This window comes from Diadema antillarum, unplaced genomic scaffold (genome assembly GCF_040938485.1).
Source record: "Diadema antillarum isolate AM-2024a unplaced genomic scaffold, OU_Dant_1.0 seq00001367_RagTag, whole genome shotgun sequence".
Classification (NCBI taxonomy): Eukaryota; Metazoa; Echinodermata; class Echinoidea; order Diadematoida; family Diadematidae; genus Diadema; species Diadema antillarum.
The window spans coordinates 478,713-504,746 of record NW_027272129.1 but is presented as its reverse complement, the minus strand read 5'-3'; the positions used below and the strand labels follow the sequence as shown (position 1 = coordinate 504,746).

The window sequence follows — 26,034 nt, the reverse complement described above, 5'->3', positions numbered from 1 at the left end:
CATGATACGGATTGTGCTTGGCTCTCCATGTTTTTGCTCATGACGAATGATGTGTTACCATGACATCATCTGCTGCCTTGTTCCGTTGAACGACATGCCAACTGTTTACTTCCAAAATGACGTCAAAACCTGGATAAATAACCCTTCCCTACCTACCCACAACTGATTTTTTTTTTTGCTGTTGGACTTACATCTAAACCGTTCACATATTTCTTATTTCTAAAATCTTATTTGAAACCCATCTACTCAACATTCGTTTTTTTTTTTTTAATGTGTGTGTTACACTTGTCAATTTCACTCAAATTGTGATACATCATTTAATTCTCCTTTTTGTCCCATATTTGAAAATCCATCTGGCAACAATTTTTCTGTAATGATGTATTTTTTTTTCTATACTGACTAAACTTTGGGTGGTTATCATGAATGAAATTAAAAATATCCCATTAATTACTCATTCTAAATTTCTGTTGGCTGCACATCTCTCTTGGTGGTTTAACACAATTGTTAAACACATCTTCATGTCCATATGTTGTGTGAAATCAAATTGTGTTCCCATTCATTCCATTTTTTTTCTTCACAAATGAATTGTGTGCTAACCCCTACACACATCATGATATCTAACTGTTTGAAATGAAATAAATAAATTTCCACCTGTTAACTGTGTGTGTGGATTTAACTCCTTTCTTCTTCATATTTGTGATTTCTTGCTGTATTTTTTGGTTTCTTTAACTAAAACTCTAATACGTCCATCTCAACACTGTTTCTTCCATTAAACCTCTCGGACTTCTGAAAAAAAAAATACATCAATGGGATAATTCATCTAATTACTTTCTTTCTTTATCTTTTCTGTGATTAATTCCATTCTTGTTTCCTGTTTTCGTACTCTCTATCTTATTTCCTGGTATGGTTTGCCATGGCCATGATTCTCACTTCTCTCCTTTTATTTTTATTTTTCTTCCACTTTTCTTTGTTAATCCTATCGCTCTCAATTCCTTTTGCTATTCTATTTGATTTCCTGTTCTTGAACAAAATATCACCTATCCCTTGATACTGCATCTTGTCTTTTCTTTTTATCATTTTGTGTGTGTGTGTGTGTGTGTGTGTGGTTTACTGCAAACTAATCTTCAACGGTTTCATTCTATTCCTTCTTTTGTCTTTAACATCTTGCCGAATTTTGAGATGTTTTCTCCCCTTATAATGCTGTCCTTGCTTACTTTGGACTGACATTTTCAATCCTTCTACACTAATGATTCATGAAATGAGTGGTCTTTTTGTATCGTTTTTCAATTAACATTTGTTGTTAAAATCTGATACCCTAACCGTAACTTCTGAACAATCTGTCCATGACCAACACCTGTATTTTTGTCGATTGACTAACAAACCCCCACTGCTGGTTAAACCCGTCCTGCCACACTGACTTATGCTCAATTCCTGGAATGGAACATTCAAATTTGAAATGCTTTTCTATTTCATATCCCTCAAATATGTGCCCTCACCCAAACAATTCTTGCCGTACTGGAAAAAAAAAATTGACCTCACACTTCAATCATGACTTGCTCCCCTTGCTTTCAACACATCATTTACCTGACTCAATGATGCGATCGGCCCCTTACCCTCCCCTCTTCACCTCCGGATCTCCCATCTAACTTTTACCAAGAGTAGCCACCATGCCACCCTCCCCTCCTCCCCCAGTAGTAAGGGAAGCCTTTCCAGCTTCCCTGGCCTGTCGTTTCTCCAGAACAAGGCAGCAACCCTCCCCCTTAACGCTACCAAGACCAATCACCATTTGGCTTCCCCTCGTCACAGCAGATCCACCAGCGGTCTGAGCTCCAGCTCCAACTTAGGGGACTTCCCTGCTACTCTGCCTAACTCTAAGTCATCCAATTCAAGAGGATCCACACCACCAACTCCAGGTGAGTCTGTTTTCACTTTTATATCTTTTGAGCTTTTCCAAGGTATTCTTTGTTTGTCGCCATGTCTGTTAGGTAGTTAAAGGAACTATGCAATGCAAATGTGTGTTAGCATGTGTTGATTCCTGATGCCCTCATCATCACTTATGTGGCCAAATGAATACCTAAATGCATGCCTTTACATTCTGTAATAAATTTTCTACCATTTTTTAAAGTTTACTTGGATATGCCCACAAAAAAACAACAACAAGAACAACCCTGCCTAACCAAGATTTTGTCCATGACATCATCTGTCAGTCATTGCTGAAGTGCTAGTATGATTACCAAAGGACAGTGCAGGGATACATACCGGTACAAGTTATGCTTAGTCTAGGGGAATGTGTATACCAATGTCTTTTGTTAATCATATTAGTACTTTACCGAGGATTGACAGATGATGTCATCGACAGAATTCTGTTTAGGAAGGTTTTTTTGTTTGTTCGTTTGTTTGTTTTTTGGGTGTATCCAGGTAATCTGAAGAAAGATAGTAGAAAATTATTATAAAGTATATGACACATGATATAGATATTTTTTCGGCCACGTAAGTGATGAGCAGGGTATTATAAATCGATACGAGTCAACAGTAATTTGCATTGCTCAGTTCCTTTAAGATGCTGTGGTCTGTAAGACTGTTATTTGGGTACAGGTTGCTAATTTTCAGTTTCATAGGTACATGTAGCACTAACATGAAAATGGTCTCAGAAATGATCTCAGAAATGCCTCGGGTGGAAACATCTTAGGATGATCTAGAAAAAGTCCATTTTTACATATTAACAGCATACAGAGAGGAGATATAATTGATTGCAATAGGAAAGAGTGGATGACATCTCAAAGTCACTACATTGAAGATTTGTAACAGGGTGTCATAGACATAATGTACTCTAATGAGATACACTGTGGATTGATAACTTTCTTTTTTGATTGCACTGTAAAGCTTTTGATAGCATCTGTGTTTTCTTTCCACATGTCACTAAACATGGTAACTTCATGCGCCATTGCCTGGGAAATGAAATACCCTAATATGAATACAAAGACAGTCCTTACTTGCATTTTATATCAGTGATTGCCTATGTATCCATGCAATTGGAATATTTATCACACAGAAATCAGGAAAGTATCTGATACAGACATAGTATCCAAGTGAGGAATGAAAAATGTGCATTTGATATTGCTTATAAGTGGTGATCGCTCAAGTTTCTTGAGGAATTGACTTAATACCTTTTTCATAGCACAAACCTTTCCTACTTTTTTATGTCTGTCTTGCATAGAGGATCTTCAAAAAATGTCTAGATATTGTGGAAGTAAATGACATTAAAATCTTCAAAACACAACCTTTATTCAATCATTTATTTTCATCCATCCATTTTCAGTTTACTTATTCGTGGAAAGTATGAAGTTTTGTAATAAAGTAAAATTTGCAAAACATAAGAAGGCAGTGTAACAGAGATAAAGTAGAATAGCTCCATCTCCAACCTCACTTTTTTGTAGTACAAAGACCTAAATATCACCTTCTTTCATGAAAAAGATTCAGATGGAAGAGAGGAAGGGAAAAACATGCATCCAATCTTTATTTAGCCTTTCTCTTTTTTTACGGAGTTGATTTCCTTCTCTCTCTGTTTATCTCTCTCCCACCCACATTCCATATATATGTACGCTGTGTGGGAGTGTAATTCATAGACGGACTCGGGGCCCCTTTAAATTACACCTAACTGGTTTATTCATGTATTCCACTCGCTTCGGCTTTTGACATTTCTAAATTGAGCTCTGCTTGTCATTTTGGGCCTGCATCTTGTTGCTCCCGACAACAGATATATTGATATGACTGTTTTAAATTCTATTCTTTCCACTGATTCTCTCATTCTTTTGTCTTTTTATTTCCTCTCTATAGCTCTTTTTCCATCAGTCTAAATTTTTACCTTTCATGTTTATATGAGTCTTGGATTATTGAAGTTAGTGTAGTATAAACCAATTAATTACTCCACATACACAGTCACCATGGTATTAAGCTCTCCATAAAGTGTAATATAAGATCCTCCTTGTTGTGTGTAAATTCTTTGGGCGTGTAGAAAGTAGTTTCCATCAAATGAAGATATGAAATGATTTCTCATGCAATTACAGATTCCATTGAAATTCAGTTAGTCACTTAAGAATTCAGTAGGTTTTTTATGTTGTAAGTTTGTAGGAATTGCAGGAATTGAGTGATAAGATGATATTCAGACTACAGGAGGTAGTAGTAGTAGTAGTAGTAGTAGTAGTAGTAGCAGTAGTAAATGTAGTAGTAGATGTAGTAGTAGTAGCAGCAGCAGTAGCAGTAGTAGAAGAAATGATTATGATAGAAATAGTAGCAATTTGCATTTGTACAGTAAATGTGACCCTGCACCTCAAAACAAACAAAACGTCGCCAGACATGATTTTTTTAGTTAAGACCATATTCTGAAAGAGCAGACTTTAAGCTTTAAAATGATGTATAACTCAAATCAAATGGACTCTCCTAACCTATCTGAATATTGGAAAGAAAGCACAAACTCAGGAAAAGTGTGAACTGAGAAAAGAGGCTCTGAAGTACAGTGTCTATTCAAGCGCTTAATCTTTACCAAACCGTGCTGGCTGTGTGATGAATGGGACAAAAAACAGGAAGTAAACCACCAGAGTAACAGCAATGAAGGGATTATCAGATTAAACTGAAATTGAGCATGCCTCATTAACACATTCTGTCCATAATTAATGCCAACTTTCGAAGCAGTAGCACTATCCTTTCAAAAGTTATTAGAGTTGAAAGTGAAGAGTGTGGACAAGGTTTTTCAGAAATGAAGAAGGGATTCTAAATACACGCCTAATCACACTATTCTACCAAAAATGTTCGAGATAAACTGCTAAAAAAACACAGTTTCCAGCCCGTTTTATGATACCAAATTTTAGCATAATGTAAAAGAAGACCCGCTCTTTCAGATAATATGAAAAAGTCAAGTTTGGCTAGGTTGACCCATTTCACTTATTTTCAGTCCTCATGCAAAATCAGTGTGTGTGCGACTTTATGTTCGTTTTGAGGTGCACATGCAGTCACATATGATAATGTAGTAGAGTCACTATGCACTTTACATAACTTCCATCTGGTACATCACAAAAAAAAAGATAAATTGTCAGGGATTTTACAAATTGCTTAGTGTCTGTCTCCAATCCTAAGTCTGTCCGGTAACCAATTCCACAAAATAGGTGCTGCAGCAGCACAAGAACAGTCTCCGTAGGAACAGGTGGATGAAACTAACACAGTATGTAGATGATTACCAGAAGAGCGTAGGTTTCTTTTAGGTGTGTTTAGAGTAATTATAGTACATAAATAAGAAGGGGATTTATTGTTTACAACTCTGTGACAGTACCAAAGGGATTGCTTGAAATGAATTGATATTGAGATAGTTTTTAGATGAAATATTAATGAGGATATCATGTGACCTTTTTTCATCTATATGTTTACTCGCAGTGAGTAAAAGAGGACTGTTGAATGAGCGGACAATTTTAGCCCACACTACGTCATCTATTTGTGACCTGCTGGATAATCTAGGCTGAAGCACTGAGAGATATGCTAATTTTTTAAACCAGTAGAAAACAGGACTATTTATCAAACTATATCAGTGAGTTATGTAGTCATTTGAAGATCTGTGGTAAGGGGCTTATCAAGTCTTTTCCCTTTAGATTGAAGATAGAGCCGTTGTCGTGTGTTTTTCAAGCACACCCACGACAACAACACGAATGTCAATTGGTGCATGTAGGCGTACATGCATACCCCGTAGGAAAGAATGCTATCACTTTACCTGTGTGTAGCCAGGGGTATGGCTGCAAGCAAGGAGAATAGGGCAGCCAACATTACTGACATGATAATGAGTCATTTAGCCAAGAAAGCCTGTTGGCGACTGGTATTATAACTCGTACCAGTGGCAGTCCTGTCCAACTGAGTGATAGTACAGGGACTGTGTCATATGTGGTGAATTCCGACAAATCGGCTCTTGTACGTAACGGTCATGTATCAGAAGAAAACTTGTTTTTGGAATTTCTGTCTGAGGAAATATTACAGAACAACTCATATATACAGTAGACCTGTTCAATCAGATGTGCGTGAACAGACCCATTGAAATTGGGTGTACTTGAATAAGCCAGCTCAAGGTTAGCTCTAGTCTACAGTGACCTCTGAAACCACAGACTTGACAAAACATGGAGTAACCTTTTAGGAGAGCAGTTGAAATCAGCCATGCTGAGAGTAGTAATTTACATAATAAATGCTGCAATGTGGTTTTTGTTGTTTTAGGTTGGAAAGAATACACATTCACCTGTACATTCGGATATGCACCTGGTTCATACATGAATATCTATAACATACAGGTTTTAATACCTTTTAATAATTGCAAGTCAATTTCAAGAGCAGATCTCCAATGACATTTATGTGTACATGCTCAGATTTTAACTGTGAACTAAGAAAAATAGACTTGTTAAATGTATGCATGTAATCAGCCATGATTAGTGTATATTTCTCAACACTGACATTTTAGAAATGTCATTTCCCTCTCAAATCGACTGTTCACATTAGTTGCTTCAATTTCCTGCAGCTCATCTCTGACATTTGAAAAATGTCAATCGGGGTGGACATAGAATATCACCCTCCAGCCAGTCTGTCTGAGGGAGAGAAAAAAAAAAAGGAATATGAAAGTGGAAGATAGGAATAGAAAGCTATATGATGAGGAAAGATAAAGATGTTTTCTAGATAGCTCCTTGTGGGATTGACTTCAGTCTAAAGCACCTGCTCATTGCTTTCTGCTTGTGTGAACTCCATACTGATCAGTTTGTGAATAATTGCACTGAAGCAGGTTTTTACGCCATACTGAGAATACAATGTGCACTAATAGCACAAGGCTCAGTATAAAAATTGTGATCTCCTGCCGAATTTCTTGCCATGCTAAGTTTTGTTCACATTCCAGTGTTTTATAAGGAGATTACTGTGAGCAGGATAAAAATCCTGAGGTCATTTGAAGTCTTAAATTATTCACAGATCGTGGACAGAGATTCTCCCAGGCACCTGTTAAATTACCAGGCTCGACAGAAATACACTACACTACAATACAGATATCTTTGGCATACTCTTCCTGTAAAGCTCAGAGAGCTTACAGAATTACAAGAATAAAAGATTTACTGTGAAAGAAAAGAGCTTATTATCTATCACTCCACACCAGAGGCAAAAAAAAAAGGATACCATTGTCTAAATCCTGATTGTAGTCCAGTGATTTTTTTTTTAAGTCTTTATTCAAAGATGACTGGGTTCAGAGGAAATAATGCTATACAGATAAGGTTGTATCATAAGTAGTGCTTTTATGTTGCGTCTGACCTTTTTTTTTTCAAAAATAATGTGCTTGCAAGAGAAAGCTTGGTGAACAAATGTTCTCCAATCACTGAGGGGCTGGACTGTTTCTTGCCAGCATGAATAAGGCAGATCTGAAACTTTGCGGTACACTAGAAAATGCGAAATATTGAAGGGTTTGAACTCATCTCTCAGGTCAAAGGTCATGCAAAGCTCTTGTGGATGTGATGAGGTGATGTAAAACCACAGAGTAGAGGAGAGAATGAGAAGGAGAAGTTTTGCCATCAGTCCGGAGAAAAAGTGATATGAAAAATATTTTCATGTGATTATTCTCTTTTGTCACAGATGGAGATCAGAATGGTCTGGGGGAAGAGGAAAGTGCAGACACGCTGAGTCGATCAAGAGGAAGTACCATTTCACCACAACCTAAGGAGAAGCGTAAACCTTTCTTCAAGAAGGTCAGTTTTACCTGCACCGATTAAGAGTTATTCCTGCCAACTTTGTATGTGTTTCTTTGTGCTGAGTCCAACTTGTCTACAGTGTATAAAGACAACAGAAGACATACAGTCAAACCTGTCTATAAAGGCTACCAAAGGTATACAGTCAAACCTGTCTATGAAGATTACCAAAGGTATACATTCAAACCTGTCTAGAAAGACTACCAAAGGTATAAAGTCAAACCTGTCTAGAAAGACCACCAAAGGTATACATTCAAACCTATCTAGAAAGACTACCAAAGACATACAGTCAAACCTGTCTTATAAAGACTACCAAAGACATACAGTCAAACCTGTCTATAAAGACTACCAAAGACATACAGTCAAACCTGTCTTATAAAGACTACCAAAGACATACAGTCAAACCTGTCTATAAAGACTACCAAAGATGTATACTGTCAAATCAGTCTATGAAGATCCCTTACTTAATTCAATGGCAGTAGAGTTTTGTTTTGCTTTTTAGTCCCCCAAATCTCAACAAGTTGACTCCTGACATCACGCCCTACCTATTTTAAAACTGATGTCAGGTAACACATGATGTAAGCTTTCCATCCTGCAATTTATTCTGCCTTTAGGACAGAACTGGAATTATGCGGTTCAATGAGTTGTTGTTCGACAGTGTAAGTCCTGCATGGGTTGTGATCTTTCTACAAAAAGAACAAGCTGTACTTGACTCCCATTGGATGTATTTGTTTGCTTGAGATGGCCTCCAGTCGTCCAGATCTGATTCTATTCAGTCATCGGCAGGGAAGAAAGGCTGGGATTGGATTGAGAGTCTGCCACAGAATTAGTCATCCATCATTCGTTATTGAAGAACTGAGCAAGTGGCTTGAAACTGAATTGATGACTCAGATATATGGGACAGATCAAAAGTATTAATTTAGTGGAAAGGAGAAGCATGAATTCTAGCATAACATGTGGAATACAGATATCTTTGTAAATGTGACTCTTAATGAAAGATTATTCCCATAAGCAGGAACAGTCAGAAAATTGCAAAGCAGTATTGTATGTGACCTCTAATACCATTTTTATGTAGGTATCTTCTGTATTAAACCTTGCATGATGACAATTTGTACTACTTGTGGATGATTGACATGAGAAGTTGAGTAGAACGTCCTTCTACAAAGTGGATATTTGGCCATAATAAACAAAAACAAGTCTCTTTAACCTTGAGAAATCTGACTTTATCCCGCAGAGGTGTATATTCCTCCAGATTAACAGCTCTGTCTCTTAAAAAAACAATCTATTCACTCAGTATGTTGTAAGCTAATGTCAGAGAGTCTGCTTCTGGCAGGATTTGAAATAAAAATTGTTGTACAAGGTAACTGTGCTGCTCACCCTCCCCCCCCCCCCCCCCTCCCAATGGAGAGGCAAAAGAGAGAAAAGGTTTTGCTCACCACTGCTCAGAGAACGAGTTCCTGTATGCATTAGGGTTTTATTGAGTGAATGGAATTCACATTTCTCCTCACATATCAATCTATCAACTCCTATCTTGACTCATTTTTGCACATGTACTGTTCAGTTTGTATATGCCACAAATTTGGTGAACTGTTGTTCATCAGGTAGACATTATGAATTTTCTTTCATTCTGAATTTTTATTGGATGCTTATGCATTCTCTTCTGTCTCCTAAACATTCTCTCTGAAGTCATTCCTTGTATCTATGACTGGTAAAATACCGGTACTGCATATAGACATGGTCTTTTGATGCTCTCCTCATATGGACCTCGTGGGAATCCAGGAATAATTATCTAAAATTTTTCTCACCGCAGAGTAGAAAACCTCATAATCTTTTATTCTTTAGGCTATGATGTCAAATCATCCAAGGGAGTCCCCATGTAAAATTCTGATTATTTCCACAGCGAATGCAGCAGATAATTTGAGAATAGCAGACACCGTCCATATTTTATGGAAATGTGAAAAGTGACCCACTGTGTTCTTAATTATGAGATGAAAATGATTATATGCAATGTATAAGGGAATATGGAAATAATCTGTATTCATTACTTTACATCCACGCTTCTCAGCCTTTCTTAAGCCCGAGGCTCACTTTGGCTCTTGATTTTTTTTTTTTTTAGGCCCAGATAGATAAAATGAAATCTTTTTTATTTCATTTTTGGCCTACATTGCCAGCCCACCTGAGACAGCTTTGCGGCCCAACAGTGAGCTGCAGCCCACCAGTTGAGAAGCTCTGTAGTTTACATGATTTTCATGATTAAAACACAAAATGGAGTGCTTCTTTTCCAATCATTTTTGGTGTTTATTAAATGTTTGAAGGTGTTGTCCTGTTTCTGTTGTCAATAAATGTTATATCGTTACAAGTGTCTAAATAATGAAAGCTATGATTTATCAGGTGTTACTTTTGGTTAGACATTTGGCTTGATTTGGTATGCACCATGTAAACTAACTTGTCAATCAATGAGAGACACGTAATGACACATTCACATCTCTAACATCTTCATTGTTTTTCCTTTCTTGCTTATTTGCAGACGGAGAACGTTCCTCCATACGATGTGGTTCCTTCCATGCGACCAGTGGTCCTGGTTGGTCCGTCACTCAAGGGTTATGAAGTCACAGATATGATGCAGAAAGCTCTTTTTGATTACTTGAAAAGGAAATTTGAAGGAAGGTGGGTATATTGCTCTGTGAAAGCCATGCACGCCATGTGCAAATGAGCATGACTTATTGGAGCAACGTTAATGTCAGTTCTCACTCTTAATGCAACAGTGGTTACAAAAACAAGCCCCCAGAAAGATAAAAATTAAAACCTGTCCCAAGTTGTAAAGTAAAGAGTATATCTACTAAAGTGTCTTCAAAAATTCCACACAAGTTTTTGACTGATATGCCTCAGTGTCTCAATGCCTCAGAGTACCATATGCCATTCATGGTAATCACAGCAAAACCTTTTCAGTGGTTTATAGGTCTGAGCTATATCAAGGCAAAGGTAATAAGAATGTTGAATTTTGAGCATGGGTGAAGCAATGATTCTGTGCTATGTATCATAATGTACTAGTGTTTCTATGGTGTGTTACTATGCCATGTAATAAGTGTATGGGGGAGCTTTCAGAAATGTTTCCCCAATGTGCTTGGTTTTTGATGATTTGCCAAGCACTAGAAGTGAATATTGGAAGCCTTTTCTTCACTGTAGCAGGGTGGTTTACTCAATTTGCTTAATAGAAAAGTCAGCAGCCACAGTAACTGATAATTTTTCTTGCCATGAATGGAATGTTTTGTTTTGTTTTGTTTGTTGTTTTTAATGTGCTCATGATACTCTGCAGTCCCATATTTTACTCCTTGTTTTGTTTCAAGCTTTACTTACATTTTTTGCAAAATGACACTGTCATTTTATGGTATAGCACTTTTTTCTATTCTCAGATAGTGATAATATTAAACACATAACATGTTAACTTTAGATCTTTTACAATGCTTCATTTTAGGAAATAATTTACAAAGCTGGATGATGAATGATAAAGACTTCAATGAGATATGTATCATGTAATATTAAAGTTTAATGAATATTACAATATGATTTCTTACTCCTTGTTTAGGATCTGCATTACACGTGTGACAGCGGACATTGCCCTCGCTAAGCGGTCAGTCCTCAACAACCCGAAAAGTCGACAGATCATTGAAAGATCAAACAGCCGCTCCTCCAGTATAGGTAGGAAATCCAGCAATCAAATTGACAATCATTTCAAAGCGCAAGAAACATTAAATCTTAGGACACATACACTCCTTCCTAGATGAACCTACTGTAGAACCAGAAACATTCGTGCCTGAAACTTTCGCTAATTGCGAATGGCATTCAATGCATCATGTAAGACAAAAACTATTGTGTGCATTTTACTTTCCAAAATCTTGGCTCCTCGCAAAATTTGTAAAACTACATGCACACAGAAATTTCTGGTTTTAAAGGGCTTGATTTGTTAGGTCTCATGGTGACTGAGAGTAATGTTTGGGAATTATTTGGAATATCAACAATAACAAAATGATTTTGCTGCCATACACATATCTTCAGTAAATGTGTGAAGTATTTCGTGCAGCATTTTGTAGTTGACCCATTAAAGATGCAGCACAAGAAAAAATGGCAGGAATCTTCCTTCTTGATGTAACTTTTTTTTTCAGTCTTCACCTTATATCAGTATTCTGTAGTCAGCTGATATCTGTGCAGTCGCTGTCAACATGTAGAGTCAAGGAAATGATTTCGATTATCCAAGCCATGAATTCAAATGAAAACATGTTTCCATTTATTAAACAACTGGATAATATGCACCATATTTACTATAGATTATTTAGAAAATGGGCTAAGATGGCTTATAAGGAGATAAGCGGCCAAAGCACAAGTTGTAAGGGAGGTGTGTCTCTGAGCTGGAATCAGAAGGTTTTTGGTATACTGTAAAAGTGGATATTTTCGCGTGACTGATTTTTCGCGGTTGGCCAGGTAAGAAGAGTTTCGCGTGTTTTTAATTCCGCGGAATCAAAACATCAGCTACTGGAACATGCCTCTGTATGGCACACAAAAATATTCATGTGCTTTTATTTTCGTGCTAGATTCTGGTTGCGCAAAATGCGCGAAAATTTCAACACTGCGAAAATTTCCACTTTAACAGTATTCCAAGAGAATTTGAAAGGAGCTGCAATGGTACCAGTGTCCAGTCAAGAACAGACTACTGTAAAAGTGGAATTTTTTGCGCATTTTGCGAAACCAGAAGCTAGTGCAGAAATGAAAGCATGCAAATATTTTTGCATGCCATATATTCAAGTACCAATATAATGTACTGATTTCCACGGAATTAAAAACATGCGAAATTAATCTTACCCAACCAAGTGTATAAAATGACTCAAATGAAAATGTCCACTTTTACAGTACATTGATGGAGACAGGAAGAAGAGATGGCATGAAACTGGTAGCATTACACTCTGTCATGACCATAGAGGGAGCTATTTAACACCAAATTATGACCCTAACCATCGCCCAAATTATATGCATGTAATGTGTACTAAAAACTAATACCAAGGCTTTGCAAGCAAAATAGGCAGGATAGTTCATGATCTGATTCTTAGAAAACTGTAATGGATAAAGGAATGCAACAGAGAATAGTTTGACACAAGTTATAATTTCTTGGCTGGAGAATGATTGTTTTCATAGACAGAGTGCAGGTCAAGATCATTTGACTGCAACTCATCGTTAGTAGCATCACTTGTTTACATGACTGTGTGTTATTTCTTGGCCTGATACACACAAGGTTGAACCTTGTTTATGTCTTCCAACAGACTGCAATTAGTATTTGTGTAGCAAAAACAGTAGGAGGGGGGAAGAGATAGTAGCTAGAAATGTGTGTGTTTTTTTTTTATAATGTTTTATTAGATCAAATGAAAATCACAATATTTACAAACAATTGGGATGATTTACAAGAGTGGAGTAATTAAAAAAAAGCGCAGAAAGAGAGAGAGAAAAAAGAGAGCATGTAACCTGTGAAGTCGCCAAGGGGAGTAATTTTCAACGTGTGGCCGAGGAGAATAAGTTTTACATCGTTGGTTGGTCAGGGGCGTCCCGAGATAAGGCAGACTTCATGCAGCTCTCATACCACACTGATGACCAGACACTTTCTAGAAATGTTCATTGTATCATTTGACCTTTTTCTCTTTCAGCTGAAGTACAGGCGGAGATAGATAGGATTTTTGAGTTAGCACGCACCATGCAGCTTGTGGTCCTAGACTGTGACACAATCAACCACCCCAGTCAGTTGGCCAAGACTTCTCTCGCCCCAATCATTGTCTACGTCAAAATCTCCTCTCCAAAGGTAAGATGCCCAACATCATGCCGATTCCTCTTTCTCACACCAGCCCTACCATGAAAGCAACATATGTGACCTGCTACAACAAAAGGATCCGAAAGTCGGGGAGGTTGATTTTCAGAAAATGGCACGACATTATTTCCTTACTCTTCTGCTTTAATTTCATATATAACACAACTCATAAAGGTACTTGGTTGCGGAGATATCGATGATTTTATGAGAGCATGTCGAGTGGTCTAGGAAATCAGCGTTTCGAGAAAACCGCCTTCATAGTTTTCCTTCTGACGCAATCGTGATCAACGGGAGGTGAGACAATTTTCTCCTCTTGAAAAGAGAAGGTATGCTCATAGCAACCTCCGCGATGTTCATTCAAACTTAGCGTCAGCAGTCTACGCATGACCAATCAGTAACCATGATGCCACGCACTAACCAATAAGATCACTCCCTCGATGCTAGGGGCAGAGTCTATCTGTGGCGCTAAATCCAAATCGTCGGGCATGTTTCTGTTCTGTTCAAAGTTGGAAAATCATGGCCCAGAAAAATACTAATTTCTTGCCTTCCCTTTGATCATCAAGCTTTGAAATTTCAGGAGATGATAGATGAAACATTACACTACAAAATTATGCCAAAATAGAAATTTGACGGTTTTGACTGATTTTGATGATCTGACTTCAAACTCCATTTTTTTATCGGCTCAGCCATCAGCAACTTTCGGATCCTTTTGTTGTCGTGGGTAACATATACTGTGTCTTCAATTTAGTAGTACTTGCTCTGAGTTGTGTTTATTCCAACTGATTGACTAAATGGCCTTCATTGTCATGGGTATGAATCTCACCCGAGTATGTATGCCCATGATTTTTGTTATGACTATTACTGGAAACACTGCAATTGATGAAGGGCAATTTGTCAGTCAGTTGCAATAAAAACAACTCAACACAAGAACCATAATTTTGATCAACTTGCAGTACCCTGTGCTGTAATTGTTAAGAACCGTCACAGGCTATTGGGCAGAATAAGCTCAGTAGTCTAGTGGACCTGATGGCTGTCTAGCAATCAGGAGGTTTTGGGTTTGAATTCCACCGGAGTATGTATGCTCATGATTTTTATCAAAGCTATTATTCAGGCACTGAAAATTTGATATTAATGTTGATGAAGAGCAGTTTGTCAATCGGTATTGATACAATAAGATCTCCCCATGACATGCTTTTTGCAATACTTTGTAAACTCTGATGAAGAAAGAACTAAAATCACCCATGTGGTAAATCATGATTTGGTATTCTAAACTTAACACTCAACAGCAGCAAAATGTACCTAATGGAAATCTTTTTAATCTGTTATATTTACATTCTATCTCATTCATCATTTTCTTTCTTTGATTAACTTCATTCTATGCTTGCATCTCTCCCCTTGCCTATCCCCCATTTTCTCACAGGTTCTGCAAAGGCTAATCAAGTCACGGTCAAAATCGCAGAGTAGAAACATGAATGTTCAACTAGTGGCTTCAGACAAACTTGCGCAGTGTCCACCGGTAAGATTCCAAAAGTTGTCAAAGTCAAGGATAAGAACGATGTAAATAACACTAGATGAATATTTCACCATGTCTCTCTAGCAGTCAAAGGATCTTTTACAGGGCGCTCCCATTACAACAAACATATTGGAACAAAATTCCATTACAACAAAGAAGAAATTAGATCCCAAAATTATCGTCATTAAAGTCTATGGTGGAAATTCCCTTAGGGTATACAAATTTTGATATAACCAAAGAAAACTACTGTTCCCGAAGACTTTTTTGTAACAGGAATCACCTGTATTTGATTTATATTTTGAATAACCTGTATTAATTGATTGGAGTGATGGTTATAAATAACTTTCTTTCTCTATCTGTCTAACAAGAATAATTGCAGAAGCAACCAGAAGCTGTACCCTTTGTCATTTTTACTACTTTCAAAGTAAACACTGCTGAAGAGGTAGTGACTCGGGGAATCAGAGGGATGGTGTCTTTGCCGTACATCATGGTTCCTACCAAGAAAGAAGCAATACATTGTAGTCTAGACTTACATGCTAGTTGAATGAACTTTCTCCAAGTATGTCAAGGTATGTGCGTAATGCACTTATTCTATTCATTTGAGTTTAAGTTAGAAGGTCAAATAATCATTTTCTGTAAGATGCATGTTTATTTCTTTGATGCTATTGTTCTTGCCACCAGGACTTATTTGATGTGATCTTGGATGAAAACCAGTTGGAGGATGCATGTGAACACATGGCTGAATACCTGGAGGCTTACTGGAGGGCTACTCATGGCCCGGAGGCCCAGACTCCACCCAAGTCTGGTCCACAACACAACTCACCAATCCTCCAGAACCTCCTGTCACGCGTCGGCTCCCACCGTAGCCACGATGGTCGGCAGGACAAAAAGGGTGACCACCACCACAGCAAACGGGGCAAGGATGAGTACGATGGGAGTGACCCCAATGAGCCTTATGAGAGCGGTTACCGCAGCGACTCACGAGAGCATCCCGGAGATTACATGCGAGATGAGCGGGAGCGAGGTTACGATCGAAGGCCAGCGTCGCCAACAGATGGGAGAGGGACTAGCTATGGCTACGACAGCGAGAGACGAGATCGAGACAAGGACAGAGACTATGATCATCATGGAGGAAGGAAACACGGGAGAGAGAGAGACAGGACTCGTGATGTAGAGAGAGGGCCTCATGATAGAGGTCCAAGGGAGCGGCACTATGCCGAACGCGACGCTGTAAGGTACGAGAGTGAGCACACTCACGATCGACGAGAACAGAGAAATCGCTATGCAGACAGAGAACGTGATCGCTATGACGATAGGCCGCAAGGCAGTGAGCGAGGACGTTACCCGCCAGAAAGGGGTTCCAGCTCCCGCAGTGGACACAGTCGGGATCACGAGATTGAGATGGAGGAGATGTTTGTGAGGCAGAGAGGCCGGGAGGCTCCTTACCCAGAGCAGTACCAATCAAGGTACCCGGACTCCAGGGAAAGGGCACGCCGGGATGCCTCGCCCGGGCCTCGACAACGGTCAGGTCGTCCCTGACGCTGACCTCTTACATTTCACCATTTAACGGTGGAGCCAATTTATTTTGAAGTTACCCAATGCTGACGGGGTGCGCAGCCCTGGATGGAGTGGAGTCTCATGCCCCAGAGCATGGGTTTTATGTGTTCCAGCCATTGTTACCTGCTAGCATTCTCTCTATGGAGTCTCAGCAATTGTAGTAGTTTGTGTCCAGCAATCTTTCTACTACCTTTTTCTATGAAATGGCTGTTTAACCTCAAGAGTTGCCTGATGCCTGATTTTTTAATATGCTTCTCTAATGTCAGAAGATCTTTGGACTCGGCGCATTCTCAACGTATTGATGAGTTGAATGGAAAGCCAGGGAGCTTAGGGTGAAGGCTGGTGGCGGGTTTGAACCCAGCGTCTTCGGTTGACGCTTGGGTGTGATTGATTGCAGTACTGACCAGATGTTCAGTGCCATGTCACATGACCATGTCAGTCATGTGACTTATTTTACAACCATGTGACAAATCATGGATCAACTGTGAGTCATGTGACCGCACGAAGTTTGCAGTATATGTGCCTATTACGTTCTGTAACATTGAAACATTTCACGCTTCCAGTTGGGAGCAAGCTCTGCTAACATGTTTCACTGGATCACAGTGTTTGTTTGATTCTGGCATGAGGTCACGGTATGTGACCTTTGTATCATATGACAGTTTGATGATGCATCATGTCAACTTAGCAAGACACAAATATGTATTTTACCATATCTCTCAGTTCATGATTCCAAGCATTTTGCACAAAAGTTAAACACTTCACGCTGCCTTGTGCACATTAAGACTGGTAATACATTTGTACGAGCTTGTTGATTTTATAAAAAAAGAACTTTATTTCCAATATTTTTTTCTAATGTTTGACAGCAAAATGAAATAGTAATGATTTGAATGGGTGATTTGACAAAAAGCACTGCTGGCAGGGTTTGAATCACCTCGACTGTCACATGACCTTTAGTATATGTGGCAGAAACCAAACTGAAACAACAAAAAGAAGACAAACTTCACATAGTGTGGTCACATGATGAAGAGTTCAATGATTCCTGGTTGCCATAGCGATGTGATGGGAGGTACTGAGGAAGTTGTGTGAATGCCTGAGAATGTTCTTTGACATGGATTCTTGGTTTGCTACCTGTTGCTGATCCTAACATATCCAAGTTTATTTCACAGTGGATGTATTCTTGTTCATTCTTTTCAAATTTTACTGCAAACTTTCCCATTGCATTTCTCTTTTTCTCTCTCTCTCTCTTTCAAATAGACAAGAGAGTTATTTGTGAAAGTAAAATAGGGTTCGATTCCTTTGTGGTACTTTGTAATTTTCTGTTATGTACAACATGCACTCTTTAAAGAGATTCACTCTTATGAGTTATTCTTCTACTTTTTCACAAATTTTCTGTCAGAATATGAACATTTGTTTCTCAGTCTTTTTGTTGTTGTTGCTTAGATAGGCACGAGGTTTCTTCCAAAATTTGACACATGATACTATACATAATGATGTTGGTTTACATTCATCAGTGTAAATTGAACAGGGGTTTGTGCTGTTTCCCATGTATAGATCAATTTAAAAGACAATTTTATCATAAAAGTGTGTGCTTTGTAGAGACAAGATGTTATTATATATATGAATATATTATATCTATTATATCAAGCTAGTGAGAGGGCATTTGGTGTAGAAGTTATATGTATTTGGAGAATGGAGATTCTGACAATTCTGTCCTGGTCATCAGATTCAGTGTGAGCAATTCCCTGCTTTTCTCTCAACGTGTGTCTTATGTATGAACTGTAATCCTACTCAAAGAAGGCAGGGATACCAGAACAAATGACAAAAACAACCTGTTTTGTTTGTTTGTTTGTTTTTTTAGATAAGCGCCAATGAAGAGCAAAATGTGTAGCACTCATTTCCAGTTTCAACATGACCACATGTAGCTTTAAAATGCATCTACCAGTTAGTAACCGCTTCCAGAAAAAACAAAAAAAATAGACTGATAACATTGCAGGACATAAGACTTCATTCTGATAAGAAAGGAAAAACAACAACAAAGAATGACTCAGTGGTATGTCTAAGGATCGAATGTACTGGTTGGATAATTTCTTCTGGCTTTTATCTATGTTGTGATTGTTATGAGACTCTTCCCTGTAATGCAGTCATTGTTGCTGAGAGTGAAGAAGAGGGAATCGAGAGACTGCTGGACAGGTGCACCAGAGAAGAAAGAGATAATCTCTTGTTATCTCTTGGTAGCAAGTCAAGCTCATGCCATTCTACCTACTGACTAATGAATTTGCCCTAGGGAATTTATCTTTGAATGTGTAATGATTATTTGAATTTACAAAGCACAAATATACAATATCAATTGGTCATTGTCAAAGGAAAGAAATGTTGTATTCCCCAGGGAGTAGCTTCTTGTTGTTGTTTTTTTTCTTTCTTTCTTTCTTTTATTCCGCAAGCTATTCTTGGAAAATGTTAGAATGTTGCGAACAGGATAAACAAAAGCTGCCAGAATTAAAAAAAAGAAAAAAACCCAACTTGAAAGTGCAATGGAAAATGATCATATATTGGAAAAAAATGGCCCATCTGGAGATGCTAACAACAATGTAGCCACTTGGACTTAGCCACGCATAGCTAGATTTATTGTTGACGGTGTTCTTGCCTTTTGAAGGAAGTCTTGCACATGAAACTTTGCCTCAAACTTGAAAACCTCCTCTTATCTTGCCATAACTTTTCCCATTCCAAACACACACACACACCCAAAGAGTTAATTGGAAGAAAAAAAGAAATGTTGCTGGTCGAAAAGGATTTGCTTCAGGTGTGGATCACATTTCTTGCTCATCAAATCAATAAAAAATCACTAAAAAAATGAAGTATTGCAAGACAGTGTAAAGTGACATGTCAACTAAACTGCTGATACTCGGTATACGTATATCTGAACAAATTTCATTTGTATTTGTAAGGAGTTCATGACTGGTTTAGTCTGACATGTTTCGATCTACTTTTCACATATTATTGTATTTCTGTCTGCACACTTGCTTCAAGTTGAGAATCTTCCAACACACGAGGGGTTATTATTCCTTATTACAGCATATGCTGCTATTTCCTAATACCAAAATGATATTAAAATGACACAAATAACCCTGTCCTGGAGTGTAACATATCATTGTCAAATATGCTTTTATTCTCAAATAGACCTAGAATGTTTGGTGGGCCATCACAATTTCATACACCATCAACACGCCGGCCTGTATATTTATCAGTAGAAGTATTCTACTTTGCAATCGGAAACACTAATAACAACAACAACAAAATAATGATAATAATCTTGACTTACCTCCTCTAAAAAGAAGAAAAGAAAAAGGAAAGACTTCTGGTTCCATCCCTACCTTTCTCTCTAAAGGAAACCAACAATGTATAACAGTGTATTAAAAAAAGACATTTATTGGTGGCATGTATTGCAAATTGGTCTGAATAGTTATAAATCCCACAACCCCTCAAAATATATTTTTACCAATGTGAGACAAAGAACCTTTTTGGTAAGCTCCAAAGCTGTTGCTAGGTGATGTAGTCTTTGTTTTAGGCATAGATGATATCAACTACCACCCCCCTTTTTTATATATTAAAAAAAAAAAGTAAAGAAAGGAGCACAAAATTGCTTCCTTTTCTTTTCTCCAAATGTTTGTCACCACTGGTGTGGGAGAGCTCATCTAAATTACTACTTGCTGTGCAAGATTGTACATAGGATTCTTGTATGCCATGGAAGAGTTTTCCATGCAAACACTAAGGCAGGTGTGTTGGACACCATTCAGTCTCGTCTCATCTTATCTGTGACTCTTTAAGTGGTCTGTGTGTGTGTGTCTGTCTGCTCTACATGTCCATGGTGGTCGCCAGTGATTGTAACGTGATCTCGTATAGCTCTCTTTCTTGGATGGCTGGGCCGCTGCAGACTCCAACCAATACTGCAAGCCCACATGTGACGGGAAGCATTGGAGGAAGTGTTACTATGCTGTGTCAGAGAAAAATAACAGATTATCTGTAGTTGTAGAGTTTAGAATTTGTAGCTGATTTTTTGAAGCAAAATGGAACAAGTTCTGTGTGGAAACCCCGAGATGGGTGGAACGTTGGCAATGTACGCTCAAGTAAACTGATGTGAATAAAACGATTGCATACCATCAAACTTTATGTACATAATGACACAGGCCTCTTGTTTAGCAAAACAAAAGCAAAAAAAAAATCATAATATGACATTTCCGGCAAGGGATGGACGAGTTAGTACATGATAGTGAGTCAACGATCATTTCCAATCTCACTTCTGACAATATTTATGACTTCAAGTGAGTGGTTCAGTCCCCTGGTGAGGTGTAATCAAGTATGTCATGTAGATTTAGTACTAAGCATATCTTTGCATCTATATACACTCCACAAACCAGCATGAAACAATTAAATGTACTTCATTTGTACATAATGTGATAACTTGTTCACTCATCCTTAGACGGCTTAGTCAGAATCAAAGCATATTTGCCAATTATTCGACATATATAACTACATATTCTTCTTTGAATATGAACTTTGGACATCATTTTCAGCAAGAGCGCAGGTTATTCAGTCCTAATGTAATCTGAGAACATTTCCTACTAAACATTTGTGACATGGACTGTAAACTTACAAGTTAAGTGTAGGTTGTGTGATTCCCACTTATACTTTCAATTCCTTTCAGATTTACTAGAAATTTAAATGGATGTACCTAACAGTTTTTGCAGAAAAAAAAATATCCATGTGTTTGTAAGAACATATTATTCTGAAACAGTAACTATTATGTACCAGGTATCCAACCAATATTTATGAAGGTTTAGTCGAGTGATGCAGGATAAAGAATTCATGAGAAATGAAAGATGTTATGTCAATGGAGCTACAGTAACCATCTTATCTGCACAAACTTTGCACTAGTATGATAGATTGTACAATGTTGTAGTGTAGTGCAGTGGTTATAAGATAGAGCAATGACAAATGGACAATGTGTACATTAACAGGTGATGAAATATACCATGCTGTCACTTCCTCGCTATGTATATTACATGGTTGTCAATATGTATGATATATTTACCCATGAGTACTTCACTTCAGACTATTACATGCCCATACTCTCACTGAAGGAGTTAACGGTATATATACCTCTTTTGAAATGGTAGATGCATTATGGAGGTAGACAACATGCATATGTTTCCTGTTGGCAGAAGTAGCAGTGAATATTTCTTGTGTCACAAAGACATATCTCGGCTGTGACTCCTGGAGTGCACCTCTTTAATTGTAAATATATTGTATAAGATCATTGGAGTATTCCAGAGCACATCAAAGGCATGTGCGTTGTTCATGACATATTTATTGTATATTCGATATGCCTGGGTATTGTGTATATTGATAGAGGGTTATCATCCTCGGTACAAAGGCTTGTCTAAATAGAAGTGGAATAATTAATGGCACATTTAATGGAACCATCCCTCTATTTACTTTTCTATACTTATCAAGAAAGAAGAAAAAAAAATCCAAACAAACCAATAAACTCAAACAATTCACCATTATGCATGTTTCGATAATAACGCATATTGAAGAATTGCAGTCTCAGTGTTTGATAGCCAGTCTGTCACTGAGGGGTTTAAGTTGTTCACTTCTCAGCTCACGTAGATTTCAACATTATGTTCACGACTGAGCTCCAGTTTTAAGAAGTAGTCAATATTGGAGAGAACAACAGGCAACCCTAGTCCAATATAAGTTGTCCTCAAAGTGAAGGGAGGGAACTTGCATGTGTTCTACCATGATAAACTACTTCCCACTCCTCTCTTTAAGTGCCATTTTATTTTGCTATGACAGAAACAAGATGTCACTCTATTCAAAGTGTCTGTTAAATTGTAGCTTGTATTTTTTCATTTCTTTTTACCATTTGATGCAATTTATCTTTCAACACTGGCTGTTGTTGTTTTTGCTCAAAGAATGTTGTATTTGAGCTGTTGTTTCTTGGAAAAAAAAAAAGAAATGTCTACCAAGACATGGTTTTTTTTTTCAATTATTGCTGTATGTCAAATGAAGAAAGGTACCAGATTAAATCACTATATTATTAGTTATTTTGTAGTGTTTATATTCATTATCAATATTCCGATGGAGGATTTGATAAAAGCTTGTGCCTTTTCTCCTCAAATGTACGTAGGACGGTGTATGTGTTTTAAATTCAATATTTGAGATTTAAAAAACACAAAACAAATTTATGCTGTTATTTCATTTGCCAGAAGCAGGGACAGGTTTGTGTTCAAATTTAGCTTGTTTAGGGTCTTTTGCCAAACGCTGTGAGAGCGAGATAGTCATATCTCAAGACCATGTCGGATTGTTTCATACAGATTGAGTTCAGTGTGTGATTTTATTCAACATGACGTATAGGAACTGACTTTGCTTATTCGCCAAACTTGAAAGTCTATGATTTGCCCCTACCAATCCCTTAAACGGAGAGCAGTCTTATGTCATCATTTTACGTTCTCTACAAGTCTATTCTAACCCCCCGCCCATTTTCACATCAGGCTCCCTTCCTTAAATGTATACACTGTGCAAGTTCACCTGTCAGTATCCTCAGTAATGTCTGACATCTTATCTACCAATCATTCTCCCTGTATTTATGCAGCTGTTCCCTACAATGTGTTTCTCTGCCTCTTTCTCTACATCCCTTTTCATTCCTGCCATGCGTGAAGGTCAAGCTTTTGAGAATCCACTAGATCCTCTCTCGATGAGAATTCCTAAATTTCATCTTTTTGCAGGTTTTATTGTGGCCCCATATATATTCACTGCCTCCTGATATGTTCATCAATAACAGAATCCCAGGCAAAGGAAATCTTTCTCAAGTCAAATGATTGAATTGTGTGTTTGTTTACTAAGATTTTTTCAGCCCCTTAGCCTCGTGAAATATATTCATTTTGCATTGTTTGAAATTAAATGTTCAGGATAATCTAGAGTACAAACTGCTTACAGAATTGGGCTTGGAATAAACCCATGCAATAGAAAGTAATTGAATTCAGACAAGATGACAATATTTATTAGCCTCTGAAGTGAAGGTGTATTCAAATTTTCTTTTTCACTGTCCATCTTTTTTTCTTTCTTTAAAGACAAGGCCAAAAATTAGCCAATAGTGCCTGGAGTAGTGTGCGAGGTCAGGTTGAACCCTGTAACAGTGAGCTGCTTCTGGGGCCCAAACCTTGACCTACTGGACATACTTATCCAGTAGCCAGGGGGGTAGAAGAGGGGCATGGTGTCATTCTACCTGCAAAGAGATATTTCAACTGATTGTGCATTTTTGGCATATTTTGTATTTCCCACTTTTCATTTGTACATTTCTCTAGTGAACTCTCTCCTGTCTGCATATAGCATGCAAGAAAAAAAAAAAGATTATGTACAAAAATCATGCAATGTACAAACTCGCTTTATTTTTCATCCTGTATTTTACACCACTTTGTTTATTTCGACCCCGCCTGACCCCAAGGTGTGGCCTAAAGACTGCCTGGTCCTGCTCTAGGGAATGATATTCAGCTTGTAGGATACTAAGTAGGTGAGTTAAGAGGATACCTTTCTAGCTCTGCTCTGCCATGTAGAGGAAAAGCGACATTTTTTCTATAATTGTTGACTTTGGAGTTGTGTACCTCACTAAGTTGTTTGATTGTATGTCATTACTGGTGATATTAAGACTTGTTCAAGAGTGATGTGGTGTATTTACAACAAGGAGATGGGCAAAGACATAAAAAATAATGTAAAACAAATGTTCTCAGCTGACTGACTGGACTATATATATATCTATATGTATTTGGTGCAATGAAATGTATACAGGTCAGTTGTGTGCCAAGATGTACCGACATACGCTGCAATGTGAGTGCAAACAGTGGCTACTTTGATCAGCTGGTAGACGATGATGTTGCCATCAGTTATGTGTGGTGGTTTGTGGTATACAATTCCCACTCGTGTGGTTCGGCGGCACATGTATGATTGTTCAAAAAAAAAATAAGGATTGAAGTGGGTTTACAAGAGGCTGATCACTATAGCTACTGTCTCTGTGAAAATGATTGTCTTGTAATCACTTTTTAGAGTTACAAACATGTATGACATGGTGAATATATCCACAATAGTCAAGTATTCCAATATCTAAATGATGTGCCGAGTACAGAGTAACATATCCACAATAAACACAGATAAATCATGATGCTTATTGGACTGCTCAAATAGGGAACGTGTTTGTATTGTACAGGAAAAACTCCGGCATATTACAGAACCTGCAAGTTAGCCAGTTCCCCATCAGCATTTTCCTAACTTTTCCCCATTTATCAGTGACAAGAAAAGGCTAATCAGCCCAATTTTGATTACTAGTCAACTAGCTACTCTGCTCCATGACAAGAATAAAGTCTGTGACTTGTTTTCTAAATTATGTCATGTAGTATGTTACTAAGAGCCAAACAAAGATATGAATATGCTGCACCAACAAACGCGTCTCTCATGTAACTACTAAACATTTGAATTCCAAGGATGTCAGTAGGAGATGATAGTCTTTAAAAAATTTTTAAAAAATCTAAAATCAGTAATCAAAATTTGCAGCAGGGGTTACGATTTGCATGTCTGGAAGTAAGTCATTATGTGATAGTCTCTGCAATCAGACTGCTAAAGCATTTCATTTCTTGTCAGAGTGGTCTCAACTCGAGTTACAGCTTGGTGTAGGAGACATCGCTCTTGACTGTGCAATTTTGTTATATCCCCCCCTTTAGTCTCATTCAGTCCATTGGGTGTTGCTCAGATGGGTGACAAGTGTATGGTTGTTGAGACATGTTGTAGAACACCATATGCAATGTTGCTGCATGAAAACTGAGACTGTAGCTTCTGGCATTGTCTGTATTTTATGTTATACATTGTAGACAAGCTTCTCTCTAGTTCCTGACCAATCTAGAATTGAATGAGCTAAGTCAGAGTCATCCCAACGTGCTGCTTGCTTTGCTCTTAATTTGTCCTTTCTTGAGTTTGTCTACCGTGATGCCAGACTGCTTAGCAAAGCCTGTTTTTCGTGCCAGCTCGTGCAAAGAACAAGAGAAATATTCAGAGTTCATATAGGTAGCTAATGCGCACAATAGGCAAGGGTCGACTGGTACCTGTGTTACCGTATATCCTGCAATGTCAATGGTAAGCGTAGGAGGCATGGATGTTACAGGTCTGTTTGACAATCAGTCGTAGAGCTGCAAGCAAGTCATGGTAAAAAACTGGACGACACTAACAAATCTTGAATACGTACACTTACTCCCTTCATAACAGTAGATGACTTGTTGCAGGTTCCTATATATTGCTGTATTTGATGTAAAGCCATGACA

At 37.9% G+C, this 26,034-nt stretch overlaps 1 protein-coding gene across 5 annotated transcripts in view; it reads left to right on the top strand.

The window, feature by feature from the left end:
* LOC139708702 (voltage-dependent L-type calcium channel subunit beta-1-like) overlaps window positions 1-25,597 on the top strand; it is a 63,294-nt gene extending 37,697 nt beyond the window's left edge. For 2 of the 5 annotated variants that reach the window (XM_071620636.1, XM_071620638.1), the window contains exons 5-11: window positions 1,807-1,913; window positions 7,639-7,751; window positions 10,279-10,418; window positions 11,338-11,450; window positions 13,442-13,593; window positions 15,020-15,115; window positions 15,794-25,597. In XM_071620636.1, the coding sequence (XP_071476737.1) occupies window positions 1,807-1,913; window positions 7,639-7,751; window positions 10,279-10,418; window positions 11,338-11,450; window positions 13,442-13,593; window positions 15,020-15,115; window positions 15,794-16,651 (1,579 nt within the window). In that variant the 3' untranslated portion in view covers window positions 16,652-25,597. Of the gene's footprint in view, window positions 1-1,662; window positions 1,914-7,638; window positions 7,752-10,278; window positions 10,419-11,337; window positions 11,451-13,441; window positions 13,594-15,019; window positions 15,116-15,793 lie in introns of all 5 variants that reach the window. The other 3 variants (XM_071620634.1, XM_071620635.1, XM_071620637.1) reach the window with 2 other exon arrangements.
* Window positions 25,598-26,034: the final 437 nt, after the last annotated feature.